Source organism: Eretmochelys imbricata, chromosome 13 (assembly GCF_965152235.1).
Source record: "Eretmochelys imbricata isolate rEreImb1 chromosome 13, rEreImb1.hap1, whole genome shotgun sequence".
NCBI lineage: Eukaryota > Metazoa > Chordata > Testudines > Cheloniidae > Eretmochelys > Eretmochelys imbricata.
This window is the reverse complement of record NC_135584.1, coordinates 4,777,977-4,797,237: the sequence shown is the minus strand read 5'-3', so window position 1 is coordinate 4,797,237 and position 19,261 is coordinate 4,777,977. Positions and strand designations below refer to the sequence as shown.

Below are 19,261 nucleotides of genomic sequence, written 5' to 3'. Positions count from 1 at the left end.
ACCTGAAGGTGACATCGTGAAAGACGGATCTTCCATTGTTGTTTGCAGTGTAGCTGTAGCCGTGTTGGTCCCAGGATATCAGAGAGACAAGGCGGGTGAGGGAATATCTTTTATTGGACCAACTTCTGTTGGAGAAAGAGACAAGCTTTCAAGCTCCACAGAGCTTTTCGTCAGGTCTGGGAAAGGTGCACACTCCATATCTGATCTCCTTCCTCATCCTCAAAGGAAACCTGCACAACACCTTCAAAAGACAAGCCTGGGAGCTTACATTCATAACTGTGCTAGACATTAAAAATCATGGACTCAGTAACAGACACTGGATTTATGGCTCATTATAACAATCTGTATAACACACTAACCCTCTTTGTCCTGCATCTGCAGAGGTGTTAGCTGCCCACTTCACCTTGAATGGTCTCTTGCAACATGTGTTAACTCCTTAAGTTTAACAATCTGTTCCACTGTGACCCTCTGAGTACCTTTCCCAGACCTGAGGAATTGCTCTGTGTAAGATCAAAAGCTTGCCTTTTCAATCAACAGAAGTCAGTCCTGTCCTCTTTAGAAGTCAGGACTGTCCTCCAGACAGTCCTCCAGAAGTCAGGCTGTCCTCTTTAGAATCCTTTCACTCCAGAGTCTGAGTAGCTAGGTTCTCCACTGTTGTATCTGAGCACCTGGTAATGAGTCAGAGACTTTTATCCCCCACACCACCCCTGAGAGGTAGGAAAATATTAATCCCAGTCTGTAGAAGTGGGACTGAGGCTAGGTTCAATTAAATGACTGGCCCAAGAGTCAGGCATTGAACCCAGGTCCTCTGAGTCCTTATCTTGTTCCCTAGTTACTAAGCCATTCTTCCTATCTGCCTTGCTGTTTATTGCTCTGCTCAATGCAGCAAGTAGACTCATCATCTCATATAATATTAATAAGGAGCCCTGATGTGACCAAAAAAAAATGGAAGTGGCTGGAAAAGTCAGTAGAAATGCAGAGATGATTGAGGATTAAATATTAAACAAATTTCCTGTTCCTCATAATATCAATTTCCTACCTCATCATTTGTTGCTGATTGCATTGCATGCCAAAAGCTGCAGGGTTAGACATGGGAACTTGTTCACCTTTTCATTCTGCAGCAGCCAAGGAAGAGGCTGAAAATGCCATCAAAAGCCTTTAACCCAATGATACACCAGAAAGTAGGCCCTCTGCACCTCAAATATGAGCAAAACGTGGAACTAAAGCTAAGGAACATTTTGCAGAATGTACATAATGTGTGAATGGGACAGTTTGCTCTGTTCTATATATTCAAATTCAGTTTACTTAGGTTTAGGTTGAGTTCAGATGCATCTACAAGGCAAATCATGCCTAGGTGGTGTATTAGAAATCAACAGTTGCAAAATCTCATAAGCTGTTCTTGCAAGAACGTTGACCCAAACTATCAACTATGATAATATCAGCTGGATAAAAATCTTAACAAATTGTTTTTTGCAAACAATTTCAAAATGTCTAAGTTGTTTCTGTTTTGCAGCATTCAAAACAGACCTATTTTTTTCATTGTCTGGGATTTTTAAAATGTATTTTGGTTTGTTTTTGCAAAACATTTTAATCTATTTTCATCAAAACCAGTTTTCAATACATAAAAATATTTGGATAATGCTTTTGATAAAGTGTTGTGAAAAATTTTGCAAAAGAAGACAAGCTTAAAAAAGTCACCAGCTTTTTGTGAATTTCTTTGTTTTCTAAAAAGGGCCATTTTTTGTTTTAAGAAAAATAAATGAAGCCAGCTCTGCTGATATCCTGATATTTTGCCCATCTCGGAAGACGTAAATCTAGTGAGATCAGCAGTTGTAGTAAGACTTCCACCATCTTCAGCAAAAATCTCATCAGCGACTGTTCTCGCAAGATTTTGCTACATCCAAACAGAAACCAGAAAATACCAGAGACCTCTCCCAGTTCTGGATCCAACCTAGAACCAAAGCCCTAGGCAGTGGGTTAATATGTGAGGATCCACCCACTTCTCCCTCAAACTCTCAAAGGCTTCAGATCTGAGATTCTGCTACTGTCCTATGTCCCACACACACATACTATAGACAAAGTTCTGCCCTGGAATGCGTACACATGAATCCCTTTCATTTCAATGGATTGCTAAATTAGCATTACCAAAGGAGGACTCTAATCAGCTGATGAAGGTTGTAGCCAAGCTGTCACTGGGAATAACCACAAAGGCCAGGGCTCATTAGTTTGTTACAGAAAGGTAGTCAACACCAGCTCTTTCCCTGCTCCAGAAATAACAACAAAGCAAAGCAATAACCTAGTTCAAGAAGTTTCATTATAGTAAATACCTGCCGTTCTCAAGCGGTTAAAGGGTCTTTGATCTTCAGCCTCATATTGCACAATCTACCCACATTATGCAGGTATTGGTAACACTGCACATCTGGCCAGGTGTTATTGCTTACATATGTATTTAATATCGAGGTACCTGATATGGTCACATAAATTACACTTTTTTCAGGTGTTAGACTGCAGCAGAGTATCCTAAAATAGTAAATCAGGGGCTGTTTGATCTGAAGAACAAAGGGATGTTTGTAGAAGAACATCAAGAAAGACAGTAAGCGAAGCTGCAGAATTAATATTTTAAAGTTTTCAATTAGCCAGCTGGGTGTTGGTAGTCAAAGTAGTGTCCGCTCCACGGGTGTGTCTCTCTGAGAGGACACCCAGAAAATGAATCAAGTCCCCACAAAGCAAACATAATTGACTCAGTCCCGGCCTCTTTTTCCTCCCTCTCTACCTCACACAGAACCACTAGTCTGCAGCCTGCTTTGTGAGGCAGAGATGGATAATACCATGCTTTGCCAGGAGAAGGCAGCGGGGAAGGGAGCGAGTGAGATGGGAAGCTGTATGCCTTTGTCTCATGCCCTAGAGGAATGATACGGCTCTAATGTAACAGCTCACCCAAGTCCTTGCATCGGAAATAAAGGAAGAATTAGCAAATGTACTCTGGGAGGCAGGGACAAAAGCTGGCTGTAAAACCCCTCTTCTGATAGCCCCTGGACTGGAGGAGAATGGCTGTGACTAAAAGCGCTGATGAGAACGTTAATGTGTTCTGATGGGTACTTCTAATTTAACTCCTCACATTGCCAGTATACCAGAGAAGAGCGGAGCCGGGGCATTCCAAACAATATGTCCTAATGCAGGAGATGGAGCTGACAAATAGAAAGCTCCTGCCTTTAGGGATTACGTGATCTGAGGGGCAAGCCCTTGACCCAAACTTTAAGATTAGGGCTCCCACCATGCCACTGTCTGACAACTGAGAGTTGTCCTTTTCAGGAATGCCAGAGGATGGTGAAGGGTGCCCAGTGACTGTTAGGTTCTGTTTGATTTAGCCCAGCCCTTAACAAGCAGGGTGAGTGACTAGATCTTTTGCTGAGACAGAAGATGGTCCTAGCCTTGTGTGAGTACTCGCACAGCCCTTGCAGCTGTGTCGTGGGAGAGCCCCGCGGGTTACCCTCTAGGGCAGGCTCACTGAACCCACAAATGGAATGTTTACACTGAGTGGCAGTACACACTGGCAGTTGTGCATTCAACAGTAAACCCCCTGCTGGGAACAAGCATGCCAGCATGGCTTTATTTGCAGAAAAACACCTCCCCCCATTCCTGATTTTACTTTCCATGACCACCTGGAATAGGCCCTAGGTACAGCCCAGGCTCCTGTACTCCTTGCACGGGGCTCTGAGCAATAGAGCACTTACTGCCGGCCACAGAAGTCATTTTGACAGAGACATAAATCTTGTCAGTGCCGGACTGAGACTCTCCCCATGAAGGGAGCTGGGGAGAGTCATCAATATACAATTCAATTTCCGAACAGTCTTACTGGAGGTGCATTACGATTCAGCCTAAGAACATGATAAGGCAGCAGCTAACACTACATGTGTGCATCTCTGGTATAATTCTTTTGTATTGTAGGGTTGCTGCTGAGGCTGTTGCGTAGCTGTGTTAGGTGATCACTGCTGGAGGGGGCTGCATTTGTCACCATTTCTTCCCCTCCGCCCTTCTTGCCTTTCTGATGAACGGAATTCAGGTTCTTATTTGTTCTGCATTTGGGGGATGAATTTTCAACATGCCCCTCCCCATTAGCAGATACAAATGCCAGGTTATATGTGTGGATGTTTGATGTTTTCAGCTTGATCATGTGGCCGTTACTCATGGGGCACTTTTGAAGCCTGTTTGGGTACCTGGCCTCACTGTGCTAGGACTCTTCCTGATGGCTGCCTGTTGGAAGCATGCACCTTTTGACCCAAGTGGTTAGCCAAAAATTCAAGGTCTTGTGGGCTGTTCCAGTTAGGAGGAGAAATTGGTGATGGAATCAGGTGATTCTCTGATGCAGTCCTGTTGATTTGCATAGAATGTACAAAGTCCTGTTTCCCTAAACCAGCAGCAATCAAATAACAAGAGATGGCGTCTTTGTTCTGAGCCCCTTTTCCAGCCACCGCTTAGCCCAAAAGCTCTCTCTTAGCTTTTCTCAGGGCCACGTTGCTAGTGCTTTTTCTGACAGCGTCCTTGGCTTTCTGCTGCTTCTCACCCTGCTTCTCTGGTCTACTTCCTGTGTCTCTGAGACACCCAGACACCCACAGCTCCACCAATCAATGCCCCAGCCCCTGTGTTTGCCATGACAGTTCCCAGGGAAACCCCTTGGGCCTCAGACTTCAATTTTTACTCAAGCCTTGCCAAATGCCTGTTTTGGGTGGTGGCTCCTATTGTTTCAGCTATCTGGTTATAGGAAGGAGTTTAGTGGCTTTTTTACATCCATCCTGGCAGCTGCTACACCCACCAACTCCAACAGTGGTTAACCCAGCACCTGCCTATGGAATCTGGCCGGTGTTCCCAGCGCCTGGCTTTCCTAAGCACTCACCATTTCACCGCTGACGCGAGTCAGAGCTATCTTGCTCCGTCACTCTGAATGAGCGCTGTCTCTTCGCTTGCGTTCGGCAGGTCGGGCACTGTTGCGGCTGAACGCAGAGAAGCTGCAGCGTATGGGCATTATTCACGAGTCTCAGCGGCAGGAGGTCCTCCAGCAAGTCCTGCAACTCCAGGTGCGGGAGGAAGTCCGGAACCTACAGCTGCTCAGCCAAGGTACTTGGGAGGGCGAGGAGGGGCTGTGAAGCAGCAGCCATGAATCCTTTGGTGACTGCAGTGGTACGTGCCTTGCTCTGCCGTCATTGGGTAAATGCCAACATTCTTGGGGCCTGAAAGGGGAAAAGGGTCAGATGGCTTGGGCTAGGTAATGGATTGTGGCATGTTTCGTCTGTAGGTCACCGTTTCGAATCCAGCCCGGGTCGGCTCTGACTGACAGTTGTTGTGGCCAATGGCTATGTGGTGACCTGCATGCAATCGGTTTGATGATGTCAGTTCCCTGGGGATAGGTGACCTCCTCCCAAAAGCAACCCCCATTAAGTACTACCTAGGATCCCAGGCATGAGAACCATTCTTCTGCCCTTGGCATCGTCACTGCAGAACAGGGCTCAGCTACACTGTGGAGCTTCTGCTTTCTTGGAGATTAGCAGAGAGCATCAGTCAGCTCCTTCCGCTGACACAGGCAATGCCATTGTTCCTTTTGCAACACTGTCTTAGACCCAAGCCACAGCCGGGGACCCTCCATGGTGCCTTAGCCTGCTCTCCCAGGATTTCTCAAGGCTCAAGCCCAAAATGAGGACTGCAAGGGAATAGAGGAGGAAACTTGAAACAATACAGGACTGAATTCTCTGACGCTGCTTCCTTTAGGGCCATATTCCCGACGTAAGTCATAGCAAAGCTGAGTCTGAGCCAAGGGCCCCTTCCATTAGCACTGAGGGACAGCTGGCTCTCTGGGGTGCAGCACGGCATTTGTGGCAGCTGTAAAGAGGCAGCGAAGTTCTCTGTGCTTTGCAGTGGGCACGCTCTCTAAGGCCTGGTCTGCACTCAAAAATTAGGTCAGCCCAGCAACATCGCTCAGGGGTGTGAAAAATCATAGTTAAGCCGACCTAGCCCATGGTGTAGATGGGGTAGAAGAATTCTTCCGTTGATCTAGCTACTGCCTCTGAGGGGGTGGATTACCTACTCTGACGGGCTCTTGGCATAGGTGGTGTTTACACAGGAGCACGATAGTGGTGCTCCTGTAGCCATTCCGCAGTAGAGTTTCAGGTGTAGACAAGCCCTAAGCTATTGCACTGCAGGCTTGGCGTTCATCCTCTTCTCTCTTTCCTCCTTATTCCAGCTTCTTTTGGAAACGTCTCCTAGCCGACCCGTCTGTTCGGCAGATTGTTCCAACACTGTGAACCGAGCACCTCTGGGATGGACTGTGGACCACAGATATGAAAACCTGAATCGCATGCTTGGAATATAAAGAGACAGTTTCCAAACCACTCATGGGTCTTCTCTCCCTCCCTTCTCTCTCTCTCTCTCTCTCGGTCTCTCTTTTATTAATATTTTCCTGTGCAGAGATCAGACATTTTCTCCAGCAGACATGGCTGACAATTAGAGGCAAACTAGGAAAATGGTCACCAGGACATGTGACATGCTCCCCTCTGGGATCCAGTCAATCACAGGGGGAAAGACCTCAAGATGAATGTGGTAGCTGGAGACAGTTCATTTTAAGGTCATTCTTAGGACTAATGACATGGTCATTCTTGGGACTAATCAAAACCATGCACCGTGAAACCACATGTGCCCCAATGACATGCTTTAACCAGGAGGGCCTCTGGGCCCAGCGGAGGCTGCAGATGTCCCCAGACTCTGCTAGTGTCAATGCCTCAGAGCTTACTGGGGAAGCTTTAGTTCTCTCTTCAGACTGGGCTGTCTTCCAGTGTCCTAGGAGATAACGTTAGCAGCAGCAAATAAGATGACTGGACAAGCCAGAAAAACTAACGGCAGAGCCAAACCCCCGGAGATTGGCTTCGCTTTGTGAATTAAAGAGCTGAGTCACTGAAGCCAGAACGCTTACCCATAAAAGAGAACATGCAGGATCCACACACTCGATAAGGTCACTGTGACCTCTGAGAAGCAGCACCAGGAAACATTCATTGGGCTGGCCTTGTCCTCATTTATGGGAATATGGAGGAACCCTGATTAGTTGGTCTGCTTTGGCTCCACCCACCTCTGTGACTGGTTTCTGCACTGCCGATGCAGTCAGAGCCGAGGGAGAACAGGCAGTCCTCTTTGTAAAGCTTAGAAATGTTGGCTGAGGGAAACTATGCTGTGGCCAAAGGCCTTGCCTGACTGTCAGCCTACAAAACGGCAAGCTCCTAACAGTTCATGAAGCTCACACTGGCTGTATTTATAATGCGGTGGAGCCTCCGGGGTAGTTTGGTGCAACAGGATGTGGTGGCAGGACTGGGCAGGAGACTGGCTTAAGGGCTGAGAATCAAGGGTTCTTTGATGCAATATTCCATTGCTTTTGTGTCCTCTCATACCCTTCATCTAGAGAACTCCTTATAAAACCTCCATGTTTGTTTATATTTTTTTCCCCTGGTTCATTTGCATTTCGACCTTTCACCCAGGGTTCTGTTCTGAATTCTGATTCTCCACCGCACACAATAATCCAGGTCTGAAGCCTGAACTGCTATCCAGGAGCATCCTGGCATTGCTGCTGCTTGCCCTGGCTCATGAAATGCAGGCGCCTTTCTGGCCTCCGTGACATGATTAGTACCAGCAGCACTCCTTTACCATCACATCTGGCCCCCTCCTTGCACACCCCACCCTGGTAAGGCAGGCATTGCTTCTGCAACAGTTGGCTGATATATCACATTTCACAAACTAGCAGGCAGGTAAGAAACTGTGAAACAAACCCTGGAATTTTCATCTGCGGGGTCTCTCTCTGGTATGTCTCAGACTTTCCATTCTTTTGTAACTTTCGGTGAATATGGCAAACCTATGCACCCAGAAAGCAGTCAGAAGTGTCATCAGTTCCTAAGTATCTGGGCCCAGGGCTTCTCCACCCACATTTGCTGTACACCCTCAAATTTCTCAGGCCAGAAACAAAAACCAAACAAGGCTCGTCTTATCTGCCCATTGTCTTATCTAGAGCTGGACAAACTATTTGCAGTGAAAAATTTATCCTATGAATCTAGCTGTTTTTTCGGTTAACAAAGGAATAGGCTTTGCTTTTTTGTATGGATTTGCCCATTATTTGATATTACTCAGCAGGTGATTTTGTAAACATTTCAGGTTACGCAGAGCAAGAACCAATAGTTGGAAGCAGAAGGTAGATAAAATTAAAACTGGAAACAAAATGAAAAATGTTAATAGCAAGGGTAATTGACTTCTGAAATGGCTTACCAAGGGCTGTGGTAAGTTCTCTGTCTTTTGAAGTATTTAAATCAGAATTGGATGCCTTTCTAAACAAGATGCTCTAGTTTAACCACAAGTTATTAAACTAGATGGGTGAAATATTGTGGTCTGTGTTATGCAAGAGGGCAGACTGGATGACTGTAGTATAATAGCCTCTTCTAGTCTTCAAACATATGAATCAGTCAGAAACAATTACTTTGAGTATTCACATAGCAATATCTGTGTGATTGGTCACTTAAGTCACATGGTATTCTTGCTGCATCCTGATTGGATGACTCATGAGCAGGTATCCTAGTTTTTGGTGATTGAAAAACAAAACAAAATTCTCTGATGAAAAAAACCATAAAAATCCACATTTTTCTGCGATTAAAATGAAAAGTTGAACTTTAGTTTCCCTAGCCACAATATATAGAGCTATCAGTTAAACACAATATTTTATTGATATATTTACAATTTTTAAGCCGACAGGGCCGGGCCCTGCCCATTCTCCTGATTATCTGAATTTTTGATTATCCGGTCTGGCTCCTGTTCCAATTAGATGAGATAATCGGGGTTCCACTGTTTATGTTTTTATTTGTTCACAAAATATAAAAACTAAAGATTCTCTGTAAAAATGCAAATTCCACATTTTTCCATGGCAGATGGTTTTCTAGGATCCCTGCTCATGCGTAGCTTTCAAGCTGGTTGCGTGAACTCTCCTGATCCAAATGCTACGGAAAGTACTCCTTCATAGGCGTATCCACAATTACTCTTTCCATGAACATCCTTGGGAATGAAATAGGCTTGCACACATCATCCCACAAAGGGCTAAAATAAGGTGTGAGTACCTTCAAAGGAAATTTGTGGGATTTATACCTAGATAACGCTTATGCCTCATTCACCCAGCTCTGGCCCTGTCTCTGTGCAAAGCAAACGGACTTGCACTTGAGCCCTGTTGACTCAATGCAATCAGAGTTTGCTAAGAGGCTATTTTTTCTTTTAAACAGCCCTGCACAAAATACTCAGAACGTCTGCAGCTTAAAAATAGACTGGACCAGCCTGTTGACTCTGTAGTGATGCAGAGGGCACCTGTATAGATGACATCCAGAAAAGCAGCACACTTCAGAAATGTCACGCGGGGGGAGATGCAGGCGGGAGGGACTTACAACTGTCTCAGAGTGCCCCGTGTGATGGGCAGGGGTGGCTGTGGGCATCTCAAAAGAAAGACTTGTCCTTTTAATTTTTGACTGTTTAAAATCCAAAACAATTCCACAGAAATGCTACAGAAAGGAGAATCAAGGAGCCTGTAATCTTTGCCCCTGTGGGAGTGTGGGGTTTATGTTTGCTCATAGTTTAACAGTTCAGTACAGCTAACAACACATGGGAAATGAAAGGCCGCCAACTTGAGTGGAAGCTGCATTTCCAAAGTTAATGTGTTGTGGTAAGCAGAGTAGGAGAACCCAGTGCTGCACCCACTGATTAACACATCCAACAGTGCGGGCTGCTAGTTGGCAGGGAGCTGGCAGGGACATGATCCCCTGAGTGTCACTAAAGAGGAGAATGTGATGCATTGAAAACTGTGTTAAAATTATAAACAATCACTCTAAATTCTGAGGGGGCTTCTTGGTCTTGCTTGCAGGCTAGGGGGCTCTGTAGGGAAGCGTGTGATCTGGATCTTCACTCATCAGAGTCAGTCTGCAAAGAGCCAGGCTAAAGCAAGATGGGTTGAGTTGTGCCTTGCCATAGGGAGCAGCCTGCTTTGTCTCTTTCTGTTTTTGGTTCTTAGAATATCATAGAATATCAGGGTTGGAAGGGACCTCAGGAGGTCATCTAGTCCAATCCTCTGCTCAAAGCAGGACCAATCCCATAAGAACATAAGAATGGCCTTACTGGGTCAGACCAAAGGTCCATCCAGCCCAGTATCCTGTCTGCTGACAGTGGCCAATGCCAGGTGCCCCAGAGGGAGTGAACCTAACAGGTAATGATCAAGTGATCTCTCTCCTGCCATCCTTCTCCACTCTCTGACAAACAGAGGCTAGGGACACCATTCCTTACCCATCCTGGCTAATAGCCATTAATGGACTTAACCTCCATGAATCCCCATCTAAATTATCCCAGCCAGGGCTTTGTCAAGCCTGATCTTAAAAACCTCTAAGGAAGGAGATTCCACCACCTCCCTAGGTAACCCATTCCAGTGCTTCACCACCCTCCTAGTGAAAAAGTTTTTCCTAATATCCACCCTAAACATCCCCCACTGCAACTTGAGACCATTACTCTTGTGTGTTAGGTTCTGAATAAAGTAGTGTTCCAGCAAGAGTATATTATCTTTTTATCTAATTTCTCTCTATGTATGTTATGAACATAACAGAGACCATTTAAGTGTCACTGGAAGGGAGCTGGAGATTCTCATGTGTAAGGAATTGGAAAAATTAAACCAGGTTTTGATGTTTTAGCCCAATATGGTGCCTACACCGCAGAGGTGCACCCTGCAAGCCATCACAGCACTGCAGCTGGCAATATCAAGGGTATCACAGAGGTGCAGCTAGCAGCTGAGAATGTGTGCAAATACCCAACACCCATCTGCCACTCCTGCACTCTCCCCAGAGCAGAAAGATCACTGCAGACTATAGCATTGCAACAGCTGGGCAAATACTGCAATTTTAATTTCCGCTTGTTAAAATGTTTAAATGAATTTGCTTTGGCTGCATGTGCCCCTTTTGTGTCTGCTCCCCGTGGATAGTCTAGCAAATAAGTTTACTGGCAGGAATGTTTGGGAATTTCAGCAAATGTTGTTGATTATTCAGAGATCATGAGTTTCAGACTCCTATTTACACCAGAAACTTGACCTTTCATTTATCCAGTCAGGGACCAGAAACATACCATGTGACCTGTGCCCAATCAAAACCACTCGATCACTAGTACTCTCTGTTAACTGCTCAGGGGGCGCTAGAGACAAAGAATTATTAGTGGAAATTCAGTGACTAATTCTGATTAACAAATAAGCTTGGGAAAATCACAATCTGTTTGTGGACAATTTGCAATGAGAAAAAGATGTGGAATTAATTATTTGTTATGAATTATTTGCCCAGTCCTAGTAACGACTGTGATCACTTACAGAGCTAGTGTTTTGCACTCACTGAAGTCAATGATAAAGCTCCCATTGACTCACTCTGGTTTCTCTTCAGATCGTATAAATCTTTAGAGGTGCAGTATCAGGGCCTGTGAACATGGAGGTCTAGCAGTGTGGTGTTAAAATACCATATGAAGTTGTCCCCAGTCAATGATGATGACACTCCGTGAAGCTATATGGCCCATCAAAGTTGGCCAAGAGAGCTGTCTTATTTGCTAAAGTAATAGCAACAGCTCACAGAAATCAAAAGAGTCGGACAGCCTTTGAAGTCCCCATTACTCCATACCTACTAGCCATCGGTCAGAAAGGGGACTAACCCAGTGATGGGTCCGGTAGGAGTGAGGCACATTAATGTCCCCAAAATCCCAGCCAATTTTCAGTTTTACATCTATGTGCCATAGAATCCACCTTTCCCCCCCTGCGTCTGGGGGAAAATCCATTCCTCACAATGCAATGAAGCCATGAAAAGTGGACTGCTTTGTATGCTCATAGTCATTCTATGAATGTTCACCAAACCTCTTGCAATGTGCAGCAAGGAGCAATCCTGTGTTGGCCAGCAGATGGATTAGACGATCCGACAGCTCCTTTACAACCTCTAATTTCTGTGACGCTCTGCAGGGCTGTTAAAGAGGAACGCCAGTCAAAGGGCCTGATTCTCTTCTCACACTGGTGTAAATCAGGAATAGCTCCATTGCAGCCCAATGGAAAGTGCTCAGATACTATGGTGATGGGCAGCAATATAAAACCTTCAGATAAGTTCCATGAGAGGAAAATTGGGCCCTGACCCTACCCTACTGAACAGGTGAGCTCCCTCCAAAAAGACATGGAAGATCTCCAAGCCCTGCATCTTCCCTGAGGCCTTCAGCATGTGAACAGTCAGATCTGTCTGTGCTTCTGCGTCTCTTTGCGTCAGTCACGGCACTGCTGTCCTGCACAAGGCCAAGCGGAGGATGAAGGGTCTCGTGGAGGGAAAGGGCTTGGAAGCTGTAAGCTCTTTGGGGATATTGTCCATGCAATTTTAATCAAAACGTAGTATTTTTATGTTAATTTGTTAATTCTGTTCTACTCTTGGCTAACCCCAGCTCAAGTACATTGGCCGGCCTGCCTGGCAGGAAATGGACTGAGGCTTGGGACTTGGGATTTTGACAGGAACTCATGTGTGTGTGTGGGTGGGGAGAGGGCTGCAGGGGTTGATTAGGATCAAGAAGGGAAGCTGTGTGGGGCCGGAATGTGTGCCTCTAGTCGGAAGTACTGCAGGCCCCAGGCTCTTATTAATAATGCACAGAGCAGGATGGCTGGAGCTTCTTGCAGGTCCCAGGCTGATTTGCTTCAATTGCCTGGTTTACTTAGTCATATTAACATTAGCAGCTTCAACAGAATCTTTGTGGGGGGCTCGGCCCCCTCTCGGCCTCCCACAGCCACCTGCCGCTGTCTCAGGTCATCCTCGGGGGACGGCAGCCCCCCCCCGGAGCAGCCGATGACTGCCATGGCTTAGAGATCCAGTAAAGGGCATTTTGGTCTCCGCAGTGGACTCCGTACCCCTGCAGCTCAGGACGGAAAATCTGATCATGGAAGCTGGGTGCCACTGCTGAGTCACAGCGCCCAGGCATTCAAAGCCCAGAACGGGGAACCGGGCTCCAGCAAGGACTCGGGGTGCTGGGGGTGCTCAGTGACCATAGTAAGGGCTCTCCTGGGTCAGCTGGCTGAGAGCCCACATTCGTGGTGTCAGCTGAGATCTAGCAATGCTCCTCAGCACAGTGCAGGTACAATGGCCAATGAGCTGTTGGGCCAGAGGGGCTCCCCAGCTGCATGCATGGCCGGTCTCCTCTGCAGGCAGGTCTCTCTCTCCCTGCCTGTATGGAAGAGATGGAGTGACCCTTCTGGAGCACTATAACCCCTCCCTTGCATGCCCCTCTCGAACCCCCGTCTGCCAGAGTTGGGGGATGGGAGCCAGGACTCCTGGGTTCTATTCCTGAGGCTGTCACCAGCTCGCTGTGTGGCTGTGAGCCAGTCCCATTAACTTCTCTGCACCCTTTTGTCCAGATGGGCACTGGAGAGGTGCGTGGTGCCACTTTGGGGTTTTAGGAGAGGTGTGCCCCATGCAGAGCATTGGTGGTGGGGTATGATCATGTTCGGTAGTAAGCGAAAACCAGAAATTTCAACATACTGTACCAACAACTGCTCCAAATGTTGGGCCCAATCCTGCCCTCCGTGTGCAGCTCCTTTAACTGCACAAGGCATGTGCATGGCTGGCTGAGAACCCATCTGGCTCAGGGGTCTTACAGTGCTGCCAACCATTGCAGTTTTATCACAAGTATCATGATAGTTTGTGGGCAGGGAGGTGTTCCTAGCCTCAGTTTGCCAGAAGCTGGGGATGGGCAACAGGGGATGGATCACTTGATGATGACCTGTTCTGTTCATTCCCTCTGGGGCACCTGGCATTGGCCACTGTCAGAAGACAAGATCCTGTGCTAAATGGACCTTTGGTCTGACCCACTATGGCCGTTCTTATGCATTTATTTAAGTCCCTGCTCCTAGAGGCAAGTGACGGTGTGAGAATTCCCCTGAGTTTCTAGCCTTCAGGGTTGCCTTGAAAATGTTGAAAAGATGACCGGAGTGTCCCCTAAAGGTTAAAAAAGCAGAAGGCAAATAGAAAGATCCCAAATTTATGATTTAAACAAAATCTCATGACTTTTAAGTTGATCTCATGAAGTTAGAGGGGGACAGGTTCATGGGTGTTAATGTCTGAGTTTGGCAAGGCTGGTATTAGTCGTTCTGTCTCCATCCATCTGAAACCTCTCCTCTCCCCTCCAACTCCATGGGAGAATCCGAGAGCTCAGCTCCCAAGCCCTGCAGATCCCTCCATCTGCATGGGGGCCTGGTGCCATCCCACCTGCTCTGGGGACCCCTACGGGTTTTCCCCCGGCTCCCGGGTGGCCCTTCGTCACTGGAGCTGAGCCCCTGTGTCAGGCAGCCGAGGGAACCCCTCGGGGTTGGGTGCACAGACCAAGCTGTGCCGCTCAGGCCCAACTCTAACATTCTGCTTTAGGGTGGGAGGAGGCAAGATCCTCCCCAAGTCTAATCCCCTAATCGCTAATGGCTGGACCATGGATGCACGCGGCGCAGAGACTAGGGTGTTCCAGACTGCAGGGATCTTTTCTCCAGGTGGATCTGGCTCTCCCCAGCTCCCACCCTTTTATGCTCTTACCCACATTGTCCTCAAGGCCTGGCACATAACCACACGCTGTCCAAATAAGACAGGGTCCTTCCAGGGTATGTCTGCACCGCAGACATCTCTGGAACCAGCGCTTGTGAACTCAGTGTTTCCAAGCCCGTGCTTGAGCATCCTCACTGCATGGTAAACTTGGGCTTACAATTGCTGGACCTGTGGGTCACAGCTGTGCCAATGCATCCGTACGGCGCTACGCAGACCTCGGACTCAGGTCTTGGGCTTGTGCTGCATCCACACTGCAAAATGATTGGACCTGGACGTGAGTCACGATGGGACTCAAGCTCTGACCCACCCCCTGAGCAGGGTGGTAGGCTCCGGGTCCTGGGTTCTTGCTGACCCAAGTCGGACTCAGGGGGCCTGGGCCTGGCCCTGGGTCACAGCCCAGGTGTCATGTGCAGTGTAGACATACGGTTCCTTCATGCTTCCCAGCCCCTCACTCTTCTGCAGAGGCCACTAAGCGCATCCCTCTCAGAAAGGGGTTCGGCAGAGCTCCCAGCCCCAGCACCCAGTGACTGGATGGTACGCTGGGCTTGCTCACCTCCTGGTGAGGTGCAGCGCCCTGGGAACACCAGCCTGGCTAGCCAGCCATGAAGAAATGCTTCTAATTAGCTCTCCGGCAATCCTTGTACAGCAGCTTCGTCTTCCACAATAACTATCCATTTCAAGCATCCACAGTGGTTTCCCTAAGTAGTCTCCCCTAAATCTCCCTAGGATTCCATATCAGCAATAGGGCAGCTTAAGAGAGGACAGCATAGCCCCCTGGGAGGCTAGCCACCTTCATTAATCGGCCTTGTCGCGCATGCCACCAAGAAGGGGGATTAGATCTGCACAGAGGACTCTCCCAGGCACCCAGATCCTGTTACGCTCGCCAACAGCTTTGCTACATGCTTTTCTGGCGTGGGCCAGTTTGGTTCTTCCAACGTGGTGTTTTAATGAGGACACCGGTTTTGCAAGAGTCACTGAGTCCTGCAGGACTTTTGAAGGAAAGCTGTGTCCTTTGGTGTGATTGGCCAGCAAAAGGCTTTTACCCAAGTCTAACCGCATTTTCCTCTTCCTCATCAGTGTCTGTTCTACCAGGAGGAAGAGGCAGAAGTCAAGGAGTCAACGGCACTGGCAGCAAAGGGCCAAAACCCCAGTGCTTCTGCAGTAAGTTGTGCTAAGTATGGCACCTCCCAGCCTGCTACGGTATTTCAAACTAGACAAGGGAACTAACTGCCCATCCCTGCGCCCATGGAAGTCACTGGGGAGTTCTGCCATTGACTTCCAAGGGAGATGGGGCATATCCTAAAAGAATAAAAGTTACGGGGAGACCTCTTGGGCTTTCCTATTTGAATGCCATTTCCCACTCTGTAAGTGAATGGAGGAGGCCTCCTGCTGCAGTTTGAGTCCAACATCACAGGGACAAGAGAGGTTCACACTGAGAGAGCCAGATGTAGGGAGTGCATCTCTCATGTGACCTTTGTCCTGCCGCATGGCCCTACTCTTGCTGTCTCCTAAGCAATGCTGCACGTGATGTAATGGCAATCATGGTCTTGGCTGAATGTACTTAAGAGAACGTGGTGAGAAGCAAGGTGTCTGCGAGTTTTCTCTCTTGCTTTGTGGTACCCAATCCTTTTCCTAGGCTTTGAATGTTGTGTGTAGGATTTGTTAATTTGGTTTTGGTTTCAGCAGGGTATTGGATTAAGAGATGGACAATAGCTGGAATGCTTCTTTTTATACCTGACACAGAGATCAGGAATAAAAACTGGTTCTTACATTGAACAGCTTTGGTTTGGTTAATTGCTTTGCCAGATGGTGCTTCGATCTCAGAGGCCAAATTCTGCTCTCAGTTCCTCCAGGGTGACTCCAGTGATTTCTGTGTTACTCTGCTGTCACCAAGAGGCGTTTATCATCCTTCAGCTTGGAGTCGAAGTTCTGATGCTGCTCTGGAGGCAACTCAAGGCTCAGATCAAACACTGCTCTGCCAATGCGGGGAAATTTGGATGCTGGTCCAAACCAAAAGACCACATCCAGGCTCCCCTCTTTCTCAAACGTTGGTTGGGTCCTGATCCCACCCCAGGGGCTCAGTTAATTTCTATTTGTGTTTGATCACCTGCAGCGGGTTGATTGGAAGAAAACCGCCAGCCTCCATTTGTAGAGAGTGGCTTTTCTGCTTAGTTGCTGGCAAAAACAATCTGCAGTCTGAATTTCCTTCTCTGCTTACTTTTGACCTTTTCAGAAATGCAGCTGATATTGGCTCCTGCCACCTCTCTAGCACTCCCCAAGGCAACAAGGCTGACTGGGTTGTATTTATTTATATATTTATTTATTGGTATTCAGCTTCACTCTGTGCAGCCTGAAGATCTCAGCAGGACTTCTCACAGCTGCGGAAACTGAGTTTATTAACAAGCTGCTGGGCAGACACCACCTGAACAGCCCACATGTTGCTCTGAGGTGCGTCAGGACCTAGCAGTCAGCAGCCAGCAACATGCCCTTAGTCATCCCAAGAGACGTCAGTATTTCCTCACCGTGATCCTCGTTTTACAGGGATGAAATTGAGGTGCCTTGGTTCATGCAGGGAGTCAGTTCCCTGTTGCCTCTCTTTCTTCCCACACTGTAATTTATAAAAACCCAATGAAGCTTTTAAACTGAAGATCAAAGCTAAATAAAAACCAAAGCATTGAAATTCTGTGGACAAATGCCCCGGCTCCATTCCCTGTCCACTGGCTTTTTCTCATTCTAAATTTAGCCTTCAGCCCCCCAGAAAGCCTCTGGCGGAGGGGGCAGTTCTTTCCTCAAAGCACAGGCTCAGAGAGAGTGGGTTTCTAAGCTGCTCCAAAACAGACCGTGGCCAAGCCAGCATCTGAAAGAGAGAAGCATAAAATTGCAGCTTCAGTGTGTGGATAAAGAGCTAACAAAACAAGCTAGAGCTCTGTGAAAGTTAGAAAAACACCTCTGAGCTGGGTGCAATAAGCTGCAATGGAAGGTGCGGAGAGGAAGAGTGTGAAAACTTTTCAGCTAAAGGAGTGCAGGGTGGGTGGTGGCAGCCCAGGGAGAGTTCAGAATGCAATTCCTTCTTGAGAACAGAATGGTTTTCCAGACAGAGAGCGTGAGTGATGGAGTTCATGGGGGAGATAAGTGCATAAAAGGTTTCAAGTACGTAAAAGGGTGTTACAAGGAGGAGGGAGAAGAATTGCTCTTCTTAACCTCTGAGGACAGGACAAGAAGCAATGGGCTTAAATTGCAGCAAGGGAGGTTTAGGTTGGACATTAGGAAAAACTTCCTAACTGTCAGAGTGGTTAAGCACTGGAATAAATTGCCTAGAGAGATTGTGGAATCTCCATCATTGGAGATTTTTAAGAGCAGGGTAGACAAACACCTGTAAGGGATGGTCTAGATCAGGGGCAGGCAAACTTTTTGGCCTGAGGGCCACATTCAGGTTTCAGAAATTGTATGGAGGGCCGGTTAGGGGAGGCTGTGCCTCCCCAAACAGCCAGGCATGGCCTGGCCCCTGCCCCCTATCTCCTCCCCCAACTTCTCGCCCCCTGACGCCCCCCCCCCCACAGACTATTGCCCCATCCAACCCCCCCTGTTCCCTGACGGCCCCACCGGGACCCCTACCCCATCCACACACCCTGTCCCCTGACTGCCCCCAATCAACCCCCCTGTTCCCCGCCCTCTGACTGCTGACCCCTATCCACACTCCCACCCCCTGACCACCACCCCAAACTCCCCTGCCCTCTATTCAACGCTCCCTGCCCCCTTACCGCGCTGCCTGGAGCACTGGCGGCTGGCGGCACAGACAGGCCGGGCTGTGCAGCTGCACTGCCCAGGAGCTCGCTGCCCACAGCATTGCGCACACTGGCGGTGCGGTGAGCTGCGGCTGCAGGGGAGGGGGAACAGCAGGGGAAGGGCGGGGGGCTAGCCTCCTGGGCCAGGAGCTCAGGGCCGGGCAGGAGGGTCCCGCAAGCCATAGTTTGCCCATCTCTGGTCTAGATAATACTTGGTCCTGCCATGAGTGCAGGGGACTGGACGAGATGACCTCTCGAGGTCCCGTCCAGTCCTATGATTCTGTGATAACTGCCGTTCTTGGGCATGGACGATGGCCCGCATTCTGGAAGAGAGGTCAATGTCGGGCGCCGAGGTCAATGTCGGGTGCTGTGTCTGTGCATCTGGGCATGTTTGCATGCACGCGCCTGGGCAGCAATCAGCAAAAGCAAAGCAAGCAGCTTCCTGGGCTCCTAATCTTTGGGAAAACCTGACCCCATGTGAAAGCTCCGCAACACACAGGTAGTCTTATTTCTGTGCCTGGTTGCCACGGTGATGGGCAACTTTATATCAATACCTAAAATAGATGGATTGATCAGATCTCCCTCTCCAGCAGCGGAAGCAGATAAAAGGAAGCAACTTGCCAGCAGAGCACAAACACATACATACACAGAGCAAAGGAGTGGAAGCAGGAAACAAGTCATGGGCTGAGTTTTCAATCCTGCTGGTATTTAAGGAACTTTGAACATTGTAAGGCTGACTGTATACACATGGGCACACAGGTATGTATCCTCACAGTCCAGGCACCCTGAACTCCACGCAGATCCATGGTTTCCCCATGGTATTTAGCAGAAAAGTTCCCTGGG

At 48.0% G+C, this 19,261-nt stretch overlaps 1 protein-coding gene across 1 annotated transcript in view; it reads left to right on the top strand.

Moving 5' to 3' along the window:
- Positions 1–6,258, top strand: part of SAMD10 (sterile alpha motif domain containing 10) — a 35,643-nt gene extending 29,385 nt beyond the window's left edge. The window contains exons 5-6 of the mRNA XM_077832483.1: positions 4,975–5,115; positions 6,236–6,258. Coding sequence (XP_077688609.1) covers positions 4,975–5,115; positions 6,236–6,258 — 164 coding nt within the window. The remainder of the gene's footprint in view (positions 1–4,974; positions 5,116–6,235) is intronic.
- The last annotated feature ends 13,003 nt before the right edge of the window (positions 6,259–19,261 follow it).